We start from the raw sequence: 15,392 nt of genomic DNA, 5'->3' as shown, positions 1-15,392 counted from the left end.
TGTCAACGTTTTACTCTCTTTGATTTTCTAAATAATTACATAAGATTTCAAGCCTCTGAGCTATTTAGCAAACTTTTTTTTTTATATGTATGTTCAACAGCATACAGACATGTCTGCTTTTGTATCAATAGATTATATGGTTTTTAATTCAAGGGTGTTCTACTCAAAACTAATTTTCTTTAAAAAAAAAATAAAAAATGAGCTCTTCTGTGTATTCAGAATGTACATGAATTAGCATCATAAAGTTATGCTTATTTAAGACCATTAATGTCAGAAACATTAGGATTTATTTAATCCCTGCGTGAGAATTTAGTTCCTATAAGATCTAAACAAACGACACAATCTTCTGTTCTCTGAGCATGCAGTGAATGTATATTAAAGCCAAGATACTAAATGCATATGTAAAAAATTTCCGTCCCCCCCACTTCACTTGCCATTCCATTCCTTCTTACTTCTATTTTCTACCAACAACTCAATTTCAAATGGTCATAAATATGCAAAAATCTCACATGAAACTAAATTGTAAATCAGTTTAAAAAACTGTATTGCACATTGTTTCCATTTATTTGGGTTCTAAACCCTGATTTGGCCTGATGATAAGTGAAATATGATAGACTATGACCCCTGATCAAGCCAAAACAACTGAAAATACTGCTGCAGGAGGCTATTATCTACTGGAGACATTTAGCCACATTTCCTCTAAGTAGGCTATTATAACAATAGTGAAGACTTGAAATAATCAGTTGTCAACGTGAGCAAGAGGGGCCTCTATGGCCGGTATGAATTATTGTAAGTTGGTATGAAATGACCAAAACTACAAGGTATGAAAGGGAGAAGGGGCAAAATAAATAGCACCCAGTGAATATAATAGAAAAAAACGAGTACTGTATATATTGTACAACTTTAAAAAAACTGTTGTTTGCAACAGTTGAATATCTGAAATATTTAATATTTTATTTCAATGGAAAAATAATGTTTATCAACTGAAAGTTGTCTGTTGGTGCAGAGTCCAGAGTTGTGTAAATAGATATAGTGAAATGAGTCTCACTGATGGCAATTTGCATTTTGGGGGGAAAAATATGATGAGATGAAAAGTTATTTAAAAAGAGCATGTGCAAATTACAGTTTTCCTTGTTTCTAATGTAGTGCAATGACATCTTTTTTCAGGTAAATATAATAAATGTGTGTTTAAGTAGGGGGGAAAAAATCTTCACACTGACCTCGTTTGACCTTTACGAAGAGGGTCTTGCTATCTGTTCCGTATTCGTTGGAGACCTCGCAGGTCACACCTTTCTCCATGATGTCAGCCGTAGCTTCGAAAGTAGCAGTGCTCACTATCTTGTTATCTTCCCGGGAGATTGTCTAATAGGGAGGGAAAAAAAGGAAGAACAGTAGTAGTGAGAGGAAACCTATTGTTAAAATTTCAATTAATTGTTTTATCTAGCTCCATGGTGGTGGTACTTGGACTGCCCTTAGAGGCACTCAGAGGCACTCAGAGGAAATGTTGGTAATCATTTTTTTGCAAGGTAAAAGCAAATGTACTATGTGGTTATGTAATTGACGTCAGAGAATGAGTAAAAAGGGATAACGACTACTTTTGCTGCAGTACAAACTATACAGACTTAACTTTCCAGTTCCAGGCTAAAAACACAAGGGGAATTTAATTAGTGATATAATTACTGACCAGGCTAACAGCTAATAACAGTACAATCAACCAACAAAACATGGTGCATTTTTATTTACTTTCAAACACTATGTTCATTAAAAGAGTACAGCGTGTGGGATCCAATTCATGAGATAAAAGTTGTCAGAAGTGCAAACATAAATCTTTTTTTACACTGAATAACACTTTAACTCAATTAAGAAATGAGTCCCATTCTGGTATTATTGCCAGAATGGGACATTCAGCACTCAGCACTGTAGTCTTTATTTTCTTGTCAGCTGGCCCTCACTCCAGTACCACAGGTTAGTCCCAGCTTATTTACAAGACAACCATTGTTAAAACTCCTCTACCTTCACATGCTTATCATAGATTCCAATTACTGCTGCAGGTTACACTCCGTTACTTTCCCAAACATCTGCAATGCCTCATTTCAGTGTGCTGTCCCAAAAAAACTGGAACGAGACACTAACAAAATGCTTAAGCTTTGTTCCTTCATACCAATCTCTACTTTCAATCATTTATTGCATATGAGAAAATACCAAGTTTCTGATCAGTGTGCCTGCTTCTGATATGTATATATTGTATGTAAGTTATTTATTTCATTATTCTGTATTATAAGTGCGCCCTCGTAATTTATCACGTTTGTACTATTTGCTTTTACTTTTCATCTCTTGCCCAGGATGGTGTTGTAAATAAGAATTGTTCACAATCGTCTCACCTAGGTAAACAAAGATTAAATCAATTCAGCTACTTTATGGGTTTTCCAATGAAATGACCTGTTTAAGGCAGGGGTATCCAACTCCAACCCTCAAATGCTAGTTTCCTGCTTGTTTTAGATGTGTCGCAGCTGAATTACCTGCTTAGTGTGCCATCAAATTCTGCAGAGGCCTGGTAAAGAACCAGTCATTTGATTCAAGTGTTCTGAGCCAGGGAAACATCCACTTACTATGAACATCAGTGGTTTAAGGGTGGGTTGCACTTGTCATGGTAAGTTTGAGAACCTCTGACCAAGCCTAATAAACTGAAGTCAGTTGAACTAAGTCCTGCTCATTGCATTTTGTAAAAAAAATAAAATAAATAAATGCAGTGTAAAAATAGAGTGCAATAAGTTATTCCTCTCCATTTCTCCCATGCATCTGCTGTTACAAATGACCACTTCAGCGAGTAATAGCTTTACCAACTTTGATCTAGCATGCATCATTATTTTCATCTGAAATTATCCAGCTTTTCCAAAAGGATCATTAAACTTTGATCTTATTTCATCACTCTTTGTAATATTTAAATAATGAAGCTGGGCTCCCTGTGGAAGTTTGTAGCTGCTTCATGGGTGATATTTTATAAATTCTTTTTTACATTAGATTTTTTTTTCAAGCAGTCAAGGATAAACATGTGACGACGTTATGAAAAATAAAACCTTGAAATTTGCAAACTGACAAAAATGGGAAAAAGTGTTATCCCTTGCAGGAAACCAGCTGTGTTTTCAGATTTTTAATGAATCCAGCAGAAGGCAAAAGCACACAGTGCAAAGATATTTCTTTTTAGTTATTTCTGTCTGTATGGGCATGGTTACCTCTTTTGCTGAGGGCTTCCAGGTAAACTTAGGGCTGGGGTAGCCATATGCCGAACACTTCAGAGTCACTTCTTCTCCTTCCTTCGTCACCTCCCCAAATGCAGGATTCTCAATCTGTGGTTGTCCTGAGCAGAGGGAGGATGTTGTGATTAAAGGAAACAGTACAGCAAAGTATCCAGCTAAGCACACATTGTTTAATCTCTTGATTCGAAGAATGACAGGAAGTTAGCAATGTTTGCTTTCACCAAACATATAACATACTTTTTAACTAGAACAATACCCAGAACTATGTAATAGTGATCATTGCTGTATGGTGAGCGTATGGGTGGGACAGGGTCACCAATGCAGGAAGAATATGAGAGCTAAAGACCACATGAGGGATGATGTGATAAACTCATCAGTTTTTGCCTTTAGTGTTGCCAGCACATACTGTACATGTTGTATATAAAACTATTTGATCAATCCAATGTTCATAAAAACACTGTGACATTATTATTATTTCCAGATCTGTTGAACCCTATATGTTGAGACCATTTTTAAAACACCTGAGCAGTTTAAATTTGATGCCACCCTTTGGAGACAACAGTGTTGTTCAAGAGTATTCATTAACATTTTCCCACTTTGCCACATTACAAACCACGATCTTCAATGTATTTTTTTAATGATTTATTCATTTTAAATGTGAGAAGAAAAATAAGGTAGTATATTTTTTTTTTCAAATGTTTTGACAAATAAAATTCCAAAAAGTTTGTTTCTATAGGGCATTCCTCAAGCGACATCAAATTACTAAATTTAGACGCATGTGTCACAGCAATCTTGTGGTTGTACAAGCAGAGCAGGAATGCTTGAATAATTTACTTGTTTGAGTCAAATAGTGAACAGATCTGTCCTGAATATTGCCTCAATAGATATATTATGACAACAAAACACTGCTGCTGAGTTGGTATCTGCTGGAGTGACTAGCGATATGGTGATCGTGACCATATGAAGGGAGTTTTTTTCCCCAGTGATTTTCAAAAACCCCGACAGATTGATGAGAAATGTCAGTGTTGGATACGAGCTTGTAACCAAGAGGACTTTATTATGGAATCTGACCAAAGACACCTAAATGTGGTCTCTACATTTTCTGGAGCCAACACTTGAATATCCACACCTAAAACCAGTGACTGCAGCATCTGTGCAGGTAGGCTACGTTTATGTGGCTTTTTCTCAGCGGAAAGAAAATATCCAACGATCCATGAGGGCTGTTCATGTGAGCTTCAGTGTTGCATTTAGTCCACTCATTATAAGCAACTTTGGGCTTGTTTTTACTCTACAGTCACTAAAAACACAGCACCATAATATTAGTACTATACTAGCCATACTAGTACACTACTAGTATGGCCAGAAAACTTTAGCCTGTGAACAAGCCGCCATTTTTAGCCCATTTGGGGGTGGGACTGGTGGTGTGTGTGTGTCAGCAGGAACTACAGATGCCCACCAAGCTGTTAGAAAAGCCGTAACAGCTCTGCACAAGGCGAGGCTTAGCCTGAGCTCTGAACAGACGGTTCAGTGAACGGATCAGTCGCAGCCCATTCAGTACAGACTTTGTTTTTAGTGTAAGAAATTACTTATTTATGTAGGGTGACCATATTTTCATTTGGGAAAAGCAGGACACCTTTGAGGGGGGGGTTGGGAATCTCTGTTCCCATGCATAGAGATGTATATGGCATAGGGCTGGGCGATATAGAAAAAAAGCTTATCGATCAAAAAACAAAAGGCATATTGATCGATATCGATAATTATTGAAAATATTTAAAACCATATTTTATGTGCAGCTCTGCCTGGACACTTTTATGATATTGCTAAATTATTTGATTTAAAGAACACAAACACAGAATTCCAATTACATCTTTATTCAACCACCTTTTTTAACCATAACAGATTTTTTTTTAAGAAAAATAACTTAACTTTATATCGCGGATCAAGAGTGGCAGGTTATTGTTTGAAGCCAGGTTTTTCAGCTGCAGAGAACAGCAGCATATCCATCGCTATGAAGCACGTTACTGCATGCCTGATGTCCTTATGCCGCTTGGACGCTTTGTCATTTTATCACAAAGAAGGAAGCCCAGTTTAGCTGCTGTACCTGCTTTGTTTTGGAAGAAGTTAAGCGACGACGAAGAGGCGCGCAGCTCGCGGGGCCGCGCAGCTCGCGCTGCTGCGGGTGTGAGCGGCTGAGCGGCTTACGTGATGAATACTGGTGGGTTGCGTTACCAGACTCTGCTTTTACCGGTTCCTTGCAAGTTTTACAAATCACTGTTGTTTATTTCTATCAGGCTGGCGAACTAGTAAAACCTCGTTTTGGGACCGTTTCCTCCGCCGCTACTTGCTGCAACATATTCACATGCTCTGTGTTGTGGTTTGAGAGTGCGGCGCTTAGTGACGGCGTGCCGACTGTAGCAAGGAAGTAAAACTGTCTATCGAACTTTTTATCGACCCTATTTTTTCCTATCACGCCCCACGTCTATCGATCGATAGATATTGTTATCCACGCTATCTATCTTCTGATTAAGAACAGGGCTGCCCGCACTAACGCGGCTCGGGGATTACGTCACACGCAGCGCTGTGCGCAGCGCCCTAGTGCCTGTCAATTCAATGGTCCAATGAAGGTAATTTAAAAAGCAGGACATTTCCTCACTTTCTAAAAAAAACCCGGGACGCCCGGGACAGGACGTGAAATACGGACATGTCCCGGGAAATACGGACGTTTGGTCACCCTAATTTATGGAAATTAAATCTGAAAATATTCAAGGGGTCAGAATAGTTTTTGTAATGGACTGCTGCTTCATAATTCCCAGTGACATAATGCTCTAAAGGAATTGGATGACTGAGGATCCAGACTTAGGATATTGCCGGAAAGTGAAAGGGCCATTTTGAGGATATCCTTAATCCAGTTATTATGTCCCTTGCAAAGGAGCCAGAGAAAGGACTCGCAATCCATTATTGTGACAGAGGTCGGTAGAGTTTCAACCAGAGTTGCTTAAGTCTTTGAACATTATGGGACTGTCTTATCAAACCTGCAGGGAGGATTGTCATGATGTCTGTGGTTTTTCTGACCAGAGCGGTAGTTTCAATCTTGAAGACAGTGGACTGTATTCCAGCTATTGAAGGATTACATTCTTATGAAGCTTACTCTGAGGTATGGAAAAGGAGGCTCAAAATAATTGTCACGCCTCAGGTGGAGCAGTGTGGCTTGAGTCCTGTCCTCCCAGTGTGGAATGGACAGAGTCTGACAGAGCTGGTCCTTGTCTCCGATGTTTGCGGTGTTCGTGGACACAATCTGAATATGTAGTCATAGAAAGAGGGGTGTCTGGTGTGGGAGCCTCATGATCGCAACATTGCTTTTTGTAGATAATGAGGCTCTCTTGGTGTCTTCAAGCCATGCCCTCTAGAAAGCTCTGGAGTTGGCCACAGCCAAGTTTCGTCTCCTCTAAGTCTGAGACCATGGTCTTCAATTGATAAAAGTTGGATTGCTCCCTCAGTGTTGGAGGTGAGTTTTTTGTCTCAAGCAGAGCAGTTTCAAGTATGTCTTTGAATAGTGATGGTAAGATGGAGTGGGAGATGGACAGACTGGAGCCTCATCTTAAACAATGTGAGCTCTGCTCCAGTCTGTTGTGGTGAAGGGAGAGCTGAGCCAAAGAAACGAAGAACAAAGCTCTAAAATGACTGCTCTGTCTTTCTTCCAGGTCTCACATATGGACAGCAGATATGGGTTCTGACCAAAAAAAGTAAAAGCTAAAAGCAGCTGAAATTAGCTACTTCTGTCGGGTGAGGAAAGGACGAACCGATGAAAGGACAGGCAGATGGACGGATGAGACAGGTGTAACTAACTGCTGACTCATTTGGGGAGTTTTCTGTAAACATTTTGAGGAGAGTCTATATCATTTCTTTTTTAACGTTTTTCTCAGACTGAATCAGCAAGATTTGGACGAATATGTATAAATCCTGTGAGTGTTGTTACCTGTCACAGTCAGGTTTACACTGGCCTGGGCGGTGAGTCCCGGGACATCTGAAACAGCTCCAACACACACATACTCTCCAGCGTTTTCATAGGTAACACTTTCGATTGATAGGGTCCCATCTTGAGAAAGCACAGTGGAGCCCTGAGGAACAGAGAAATGCTGTCATGAAACCGGTTGGACTCACACTGTAATCTCTTTCATTCTTTCTTTTTGCCCCCTCTGTTTAAAATTGAAAGCAGAAGAGCGGAGAGAATATGGAGACGAAAGGCTCAGTGCTGGGTTGGGAAAGAAGGGGAGGACAGTGCAGTAAAAACAGATCATACTCAGTGATAAACCTTTCGCTTGCAATACATCTCCTCTTCTTCTCATAGAAATCTTTCTAACTTAGAACAACATATTCCCAACACAGTTTCTATCACACCCGGGAGACACAACAAAAGATAATAAGACTAGAACAACAGCAGGTCCAACGCTGCAGGAACATGGCACACAAAACAAGAGGAGAAGTAAGGATGAATAGCAGGACATTAAAGTGTTATAGTGTGTGTGTTCATATTAATTGAACAGATGTTTCAAATAAAGTAAGAAAGCGCAAGTACTCCTTTAGTGGGAAGGTAACAGACTATAGTTACTGAAAAACAACTGTGATTTAGGAAATAATATATATGATTATGTCTAGGGCTGAATGATGTCAGAAAAAAAGCTAAATGTGATACTGTTGGGCACAATATGATACTTGATACCTACACTTTGTCCTACATTATGTATTCCTGGCTGGCATCTTCAGAATTTTCCATTCAAGTGAGTTCAATTCAATTTTATTTATATCGCGGCAATTCATAATGCATGTCATCTCATGGGACAAGGTCAAATTGAACTAAATCATACGGACAGATTGGTCAAAACGTTTCCTATCTAAGGAAACCCAGCAGACTGCATCCAGTCTTGCAGCAGCATTCACTCTAGAGCTACAGGGACAGTCATCTGCATTGTTGATAGCTTTGTAGCAATCCCTCATACTAAGCATGCATAAAGCGACAGTGGAGAGGAAAACTCTCCTTTAACAGAAAGGAAAAACCTCCAGCAGAATCAGGATCAGTGTGAACGGTCATCTACCTCGACTGCCTGGGGGTTAGAGAAGACAGAGCAGAGACACAAAAGAGCACACATTGATCCAGGAATCCTTTCTATGTTAGAGGGTAATGATCTGCCCCCCGGATGGTGTCACAGCTAACAGAACGCCAGATAAGATGTCCCTACTATGAGGAGGAAAAAAGGCAGTGAGAACCAAAAGTTAAAAGCTGCAATAAGAACAACATCTGAGGAAGCTGTTGCAGTAGACGATATTTAAAGAAATATTAAAAAAATACCATTTATTGAACTGCATAATGCGAACGTTTGGGTAAATGAGTGAAACATCAGCTTGGTTTTCAGTCTAGGTAGTGAATGTGTCATGATCCTTTTCAACAGTGCCTGCTAAAATGCTAAAAGGCAAAACAAAGTTGTTGAGACAATTCTGGGGCCATTTAATCCCAATCTGCTGTGACAATTCAGACATTTAAAAAACATATGTGTCATGAAGGGTCATACGGGATTCTGTACTATAAAGGAGGAAGGTTACTGAAGACGTCATGTACCTTTTTCCATTGAACAGTGTGCGGTTTAGATGCCTTAGTCTTACACTGCCACTCCACCTTGTCGCCCAACTTGACACTTTTGGGCTCAGCTGGGGTCACGCTCATCTGGTCGATGTCTGAAGAAAAGAAAACAGACAGCAGCTGAAAGATGTGGATAGAGACACCTGGAAACCTGAGGTTTGATACAAAGGAGGTAAGGAGAGGTAAAAAAAAAAAATCAAAAAAGTTACTCATCCATTTAACAGCCATGTAATACAACTCCAACCATAAACAGGTGAATAATGAATCCCACTCTCGCTCTGAATTTACTTCAACGCTAAAGGCCAGGTTAAGAATTTTTCAAGGCTATCAACGCTTAGTGTGTGTGATTGAGAAAGCATTAAAGTGACAGGTGAACTGTAAAAAACTACAGCAGATGTCGGCCCCCTCTAAGATATTTCATCATAGCTAATTGTACACCAATATTTCTTTTTTATTCTAAGGATCTAAAACTCAAACAGGAACAAAAAAAAAATTAGATGAAAGACTCATTGTCAGGGTGAATGTTCACAAATATAGGGTCAATTTTAATATATTCAACATATTATACCTTCGGTGTGCGGTTGTGTGTGCAGTTGTCTGTGTGTGTGTGTGTGAATGTGTGTTTTACTCACAGTTGACGACAAGGATCTTGTAGGCACTCTTTTCGTCTAATTCAAAGTCCGTGGCGATGCAGGTGTAATTACCGGAATCCGTACGCTTGACCGATTTTAGTGTCAGAAGACCATCCGCACCTTCCATCTTTTTGGCCTCGTTCTGCACCTGGAATCACACAGTTAAGGCCAGAGCGATTAAAATGGCTAACATGATGTTAGTCATGCATGTGAAGAATTGATAGTCTCGATGTGTTCACGTACTTGTTTGTAAAAGTCGAAGAAAGGCTGAGGGTTTCCATCAGTCGCACATTTTAGGGTGACGTCATCACCCTCTTTGACATCAGTAGCATTGAGAAGATCAAACATCACGTGTTCAAAAGGATCTGCATGAGCAAGAGCAGACGATAAGAAACAGGTAAAAATTCCTTCAAAGCCTAGATATACCTTGGTATACTGTATATAAATGATCAGAGATGGCTACTGCATTCCAGATGAAACCCCTTGCCCTGCACCTCCTCTTTTAATGGGGTGTTATTTTTTTCTATGGCTAGAAAACTCATTCCACTAGAGTTGGGATCATTTCTGTCATTAACAGAACCTAAACCATTGGGGCTGGTTGTATTTAGTTGTTTTTTTTAGCAGCATACAACCAACAAAGGGGCCATTCAGTATTAGTAAGAGTTTATAATGTGTAATATAGATGCATTAATAAATTATATATTTTTTAACTGCTCATTTATTTCACTAATTCAGCTAAAAAGGTCAAAACTCCCATGTAAGTCCTTTAGACACTGAGTGATGTATTTTGAGTGTTTATTTCTGTTAATTTTTAAGAATATGACGTGGAAAAAGAAAACTGGAATATTGCATTAGACTACCTAAAAAAAGACTTTTAATGCAGAAATATCAGCCTACTTAAAAGTACATATGTCTATGTACGGTATTGTATCTGCACTCAGCGTTTGGTCAGGGATCCTTTGGCATGCAGGAGATCAACGACTGAAGTATTAAGCAAAGCCCGGGTTGCCTTAATAGTGGCCTTCAGGCATATCTGAATCGTTGGGTCTGGTGTCTGCCATCTTCCTCTTAAATATACTCCTTAGATTATCTGTATGTTTTACATCCAACCATGCTGGGGGCATGGTAGAGGATGCCATGGTCATTTACTTGGAGCAAGATCATGATAAATTCTGTCAGCAGAAGGAAGCATGAATTACTTTAAAACGTCCTTTTGAAACTTAAAAGGCAGTGAGTGCACAACTGTCCTATTCATGTGAGAGTCAAAATGCAATCACATTAGAGTGACTAGTAAATCTAAATTTGCTAAAATTGTGCATTGTGCCCTGTTGTCATTCAAAAGCAAATAAATAACATAACAAAATCCCCTTAATGTGGGAGTCTTCCTGTATTCACCCAACCCTTCTGCTCCCAGATTTCCACTCACAGTGAAGTTCAATTTTCATGGGCTCAGACTTCATCTGGATGTTCTTGTTCTGCTCTCCCGCCAAGCTGTACTCCACAGTACAATGAAACAGAGAGTCCTTATCCGCCTTTGTGGGTTTCATGTACAGGACGCTCTTTATGGTGAACAGACCCGAAGCCTCCTTCACCGTAGAGGGAACCATGTAGGTGTCTGGCAGAGAAGAGTGAAACTATGCATCATCACATTACAAAATACATTTACAAAATACTACCAAGCCCCATCATCCAGAGCACACATACTCTCTTTTTTGTCTTTGACCTCGGGAAGAGGCATGTTGTCTTTGAACCAGATGATCCTTGGAGCGGGGAACCCATTCATTGTTGTGCAGGTGCCAATCTGATTCAGGCGGGAGAAAACCGAAAGTACAAATGATATAAGCTAAAATGAAACCAGAGATGCACAGAAAAACAAGCTGCTGACCGGATTTTGTCAGTTTTCAGCTTGCCTGTCTCTGTCAGATGAAAGGAGGTTTGAAACCAAAAGAAAATCTGATATTTTTCCAATATGATAACCCTGACATGTAGGAGCCTAGCCACTGTTATTTAAAAGTTCAATTTACCATGTCAATCCATGACAATTATCCATCCTTACCAACAATGTAATTTAGCATTTAGTTTGTTTTATGCTTGATGCATTTCGTCTGTGTGAGTGTGTGCAGTGACCTGAGCATTGTCGTAAGCAATCAAAAGCTGCCACAAAGCAACTATGCCAAATGTTTTGCAGTGTAAAAATATGTAAAACATGGTAAAAGTGTGCAAGATATAACCTTGTTGCCCATTACGATCTATCCGTTTGCCATTATCCAGAGAAAACTGAATTTAGGTTCAGACCCAGACTGCCGTCTGTCAGTTGGTGGCCTATACTCATGTGAATGAGGAATGCTAGCAATGCTAATTTAACTCATTACTTCCAAAAGACGTTGAAGCTGCTTTAAGATCATTTTAGTATAAGTTTGTCTTTGTTTTGAATAAGTAAAAACCTGTTCAGAGACTTCTGCCAACAATTTAAATGATCACTCATGGCAGTCAGGCCAGAAAGAAAGTTCCTAAATGCTGAGATAGGCTGGTTGGAAACGTTTAGATGTCCCATATTTTTCCATTCAGAGAACATTCCAAACCTAATGCTTAAATTTGTTAAAATTGTTATTCACCGGTCAGAGCTTTATTAAAAAAAAAAAAAACAGACAATTGAAAGCAGTCACAAATCCCTAATGGGTGCATCTCTCATCACAACTTCAGAACCCAAGAACACGCAAACACACACAATTATTTACAAACCTCTGAGCTGCTGCTAGCTCCCACTGAGATGGCCTGAGAAGATGGTTTTTTGATTTCTGGTTTCTGGGGAGCAACTGAGATAGAAAAGAAAACAGTTATTAATCATTATGCCACATAGAGAAAGATATATTGTTAAATGTGATATGCAAACACTCATTATCAGTGACTTTCCATATTTCTTTCCAAGGCACACATCCTCTGACCTTGTTAATTATATCTAGAAGTAAATAACCTCCTTCACAGTATTTATTAGTGACCTGGTTCATCTCAGCAGATAAGGGTCAAACTGGGGGGGAAAAAAACTCCCTCCTAATACCTCCTACTTGCCACAAACATGCACACATTCAGCCACAGGTGCGAGTGCTTGTTTCGCTGCCTTACAGGCACACTTGTTCCAAGGCCATCTTATCCGCCCCTGCAGCGGTCGACTGTGCATGAAAATAAACAGTAGATTGGTATTTCTTTCTTTGTCTCAATCCTTCACTGAAAACTACAATTCAAATCCCCTCCTTGTCGCTCACGCTTCAACCAAATCCACTGTTTGGTTTAAGCGTTTGGAGAGAAAGGGACATTTTTTTTTTTTGGAAACTAAGCCCTCCAGATGGACCTTCTGTCCTTTGTTGATCCATGGTGAAGGACCTCTACCCTCTCAAGGACTCTACAAAAGTGTTGACAGGCCAAGTAAATGGGAAACCTGGAGCGGTTTTTGTAATGCTTTTTCAAATGTCCTTGAGCACTGTTTATACTCTGGACAACAGAAGTGCAACTAAGTTCATATCATCTGCCCTCGCAAATATAAATGTATTTTTTTTACCAAAAATCAGGAGCTTTAATTGTGTGTTTTCTGTGGGCTACTCTAATTCATAGAAAATTGGTGCCGTTTGGACAAAGGAGAAAAACTGTATATTTCTTCCGCAGAGAGATAAATGGTAAAATACATGAAATTTACAGTTAAGTTTAGGGCTATAGCTGGTAATCCTGTTCAGAAACACTTTTTGTTATGTTGGGTGAAATGGTCCTTCTGCCTGACTGTAGTCAAAACACTATGTATTCACAAAAAGGAGGTCAAAAAATTGTATCTCTGTGAAAGCTGCAGGCCCGCAAAATAACCATTCGGACCGAACGGCAGGGATTTGTCAGAGTTTTGGTCCTGCTCTCACCCACTTGTGTCCTTCAAGTTCCAGTGGAATCGGCTTATCTATTGGTTCTCCCAAATGGCAATCATTCTGATGTGCTCACGTAATGCCAATGTACGTTTTTTGTTTGTTGTTAGTTTCCGTTTTCTGGCTGTGCATGTGTACTTCTAGTGTTATGTATCCGGTTAGTTTACCCCTCGCGACCCCACAAGGGGTAAACATATTAGAAAATGGATGGATGGATGGATAGACTTATATTTAAACTGAATAGTATACTGGGAAGAAGCTTTTTAAACTCCATTATGTCTTGGGATTTGTTGTGCTCCTCTGTCCCCGTCTTCATTTCAGTTGTCTGTATTCAGATTTAGTAGCTCTGCAGCTAAAAAATAAATGACTGAAATGACTCTTCTGAGGTTTATTCAGAAATTAGGCTCAGATTAGAACCCAAAAATCCTGGTTAGGAGAATCTCTGAGCAATCAAATAACACTATTACATTATTGTTACAGTATTATAACTAGAACAATTAATATTAACGGTAATAATTCATATGGTGTATGAGTTTGTTATACTATATATCATAATATGTAAAATCATTATAAAATGAACCCATAATTTTTATACTCAATTATACTCTCAGAATCTCATACCTGAGGTCTTTTCACAAAATAATTGCTGGTTTGCATGACAGGTATAATCCCACAACAACTTGTGTTATTCTGATAGCCTACATGTAATGGGACAATTTATGGTTCCCTTTTGAAGATGCTGTATGACTAAAACTATGGTTGTTTTTTCTTTACTTGGAAATAAAATTCTTCCTTTTAAGGATCAACTGAGAGACCCATAGAAGACACAAATAGCGGCTTTTCATTTGAGACTGCATGTCAAGGGATGGGAAGGGAAACACCAGTCGGCACCAGAGTCAGGCCTTTCCATGATGGTGATAAATCCTGACTCTTATTAGGAAGAGATATATCAGACTTGACAAGTGTGATTGAACTATTCGTCAATTATGGCTGGAGCCATTAAATCGTGGTTAATTGACCTCTGAGGAACTTGTCAAAGAAATTTGGGATAAAAGAAAGCGTAAGATTCTTACCGATACATAAAAAAAAACATATCCAAAATACATATGCAAAAACTAAACTTTTAGTTCCTGAAAGCTGCAGACTATTGCAAGAAATATAACTGTCGCTAATTTAAGAGTCTTAAGTGTTAATAATGTATGAACGCGTGAAATCCAATCAAAAACATGAATATAATGTGATTACCCTAATGCATGCATGAACAAGTGCACACACATAAGTCTCACAGTTCAGAAACATTTTTGGACATGACAAAAAAAAAAAAAAAAAACTCAAGTAACAAATTTCTTTTGAAGGAAAGGAGAAACATTGTGTATGTTTTCAAAATGCCAAAAAAAGCAGATTAGATAGTGTTGGTCTACTTACCAAAGACCTCAAGCTTAGTGCTGGCTTCTCCGGATCCATCCTTTCCAGCAGTGACCTCACAGTAGAAGGTGAGCTGATTGCTGGGTTTCACAGACGTGACGGTCAAGGTGAAGTCCTCTGAAATGCTGACTTGTCCGAAAAGAGGAGACTCAGGGTCGCTTTCATGGTGTCCAGACGTTTTACGATAAGCCACACGTTTTCTTTGGTCAGATTCTTCCTCCGTCTAAGATAAAAGGGGAAGATGAAAGAAAGCCATGATGAACATTGTGTAAAAATGTTTTTTTTATATGTAACTATTATGATGTGGTTGAAAATCTACTCACAATATACCAAGTAACCACAATATCGTCTAAGCTCGTGCCGGAATATTCACAAGGCAGTTTGGCAGTGTCGCCTCTGTTCACCTCCACCTTAGGAGCCACCTTCACAGTTATCGCCCCACAGCAAACTGGAAAAACAAAAAGCAAAAGAAAAACTGTAGATTAAACAAGGTATCCCACATATTTACAGAACCAGTCAATAAATTAGAACAATATCA

At 39.1% G+C, this 15,392-nt stretch overlaps 1 protein-coding gene across 4 annotated transcripts in view; it reads right to left on the bottom strand.

Moving 5' to 3' along the window:
• bcam (basal cell adhesion molecule (Lutheran blood group)) overlaps positions 1-15,392 on the bottom strand; it is a 79,894-nt gene that overhangs the window by 11,116 nt on the left and 53,386 nt on the right. For all 4 annotated transcript variants that reach the window (XM_036135290.1, XM_036135289.1, XM_036135291.1 and 1 more), the window contains exons 2-12: positions 15,178-15,302; positions 14,855-15,077; positions 12,267-12,340; positions 11,229-11,325; positions 10,951-11,139; positions 9,768-9,889; positions 9,525-9,672; positions 8,872-8,987; positions 7,234-7,375; positions 3,234-3,358; positions 1,221-1,362 (exon numbers count right to left, since the gene is read on the bottom strand). In XM_036135290.1, the coding sequence (XP_035991183.1) occupies positions 1,221-1,362; positions 3,234-3,358; positions 7,234-7,375; positions 8,872-8,987; positions 9,525-9,672; positions 9,768-9,889; positions 10,951-11,139; positions 11,229-11,325; positions 12,267-12,340; positions 14,855-15,077; positions 15,178-15,302 (1,503 nt within the window). The remainder of the gene's footprint in view (positions 1-1,220; positions 1,363-3,233; positions 3,359-7,233; positions 7,376-8,871; positions 8,988-9,524; positions 9,673-9,767; positions 9,890-10,950; positions 11,140-11,228; positions 11,326-12,266; positions 12,341-14,854; positions 15,078-15,177; positions 15,303-15,392) is intronic.

This window comes from Fundulus heteroclitus, chromosome 3, assembly GCF_011125445.2.
Source record: "Fundulus heteroclitus isolate FHET01 chromosome 3, MU-UCD_Fhet_4.1, whole genome shotgun sequence".
NCBI lineage: Eukaryota > Metazoa > Chordata > Actinopteri > Cyprinodontiformes > Fundulidae > Fundulus > Fundulus heteroclitus.
This window is presented reverse-complemented; position numbering and strand designations above follow the sequence as displayed.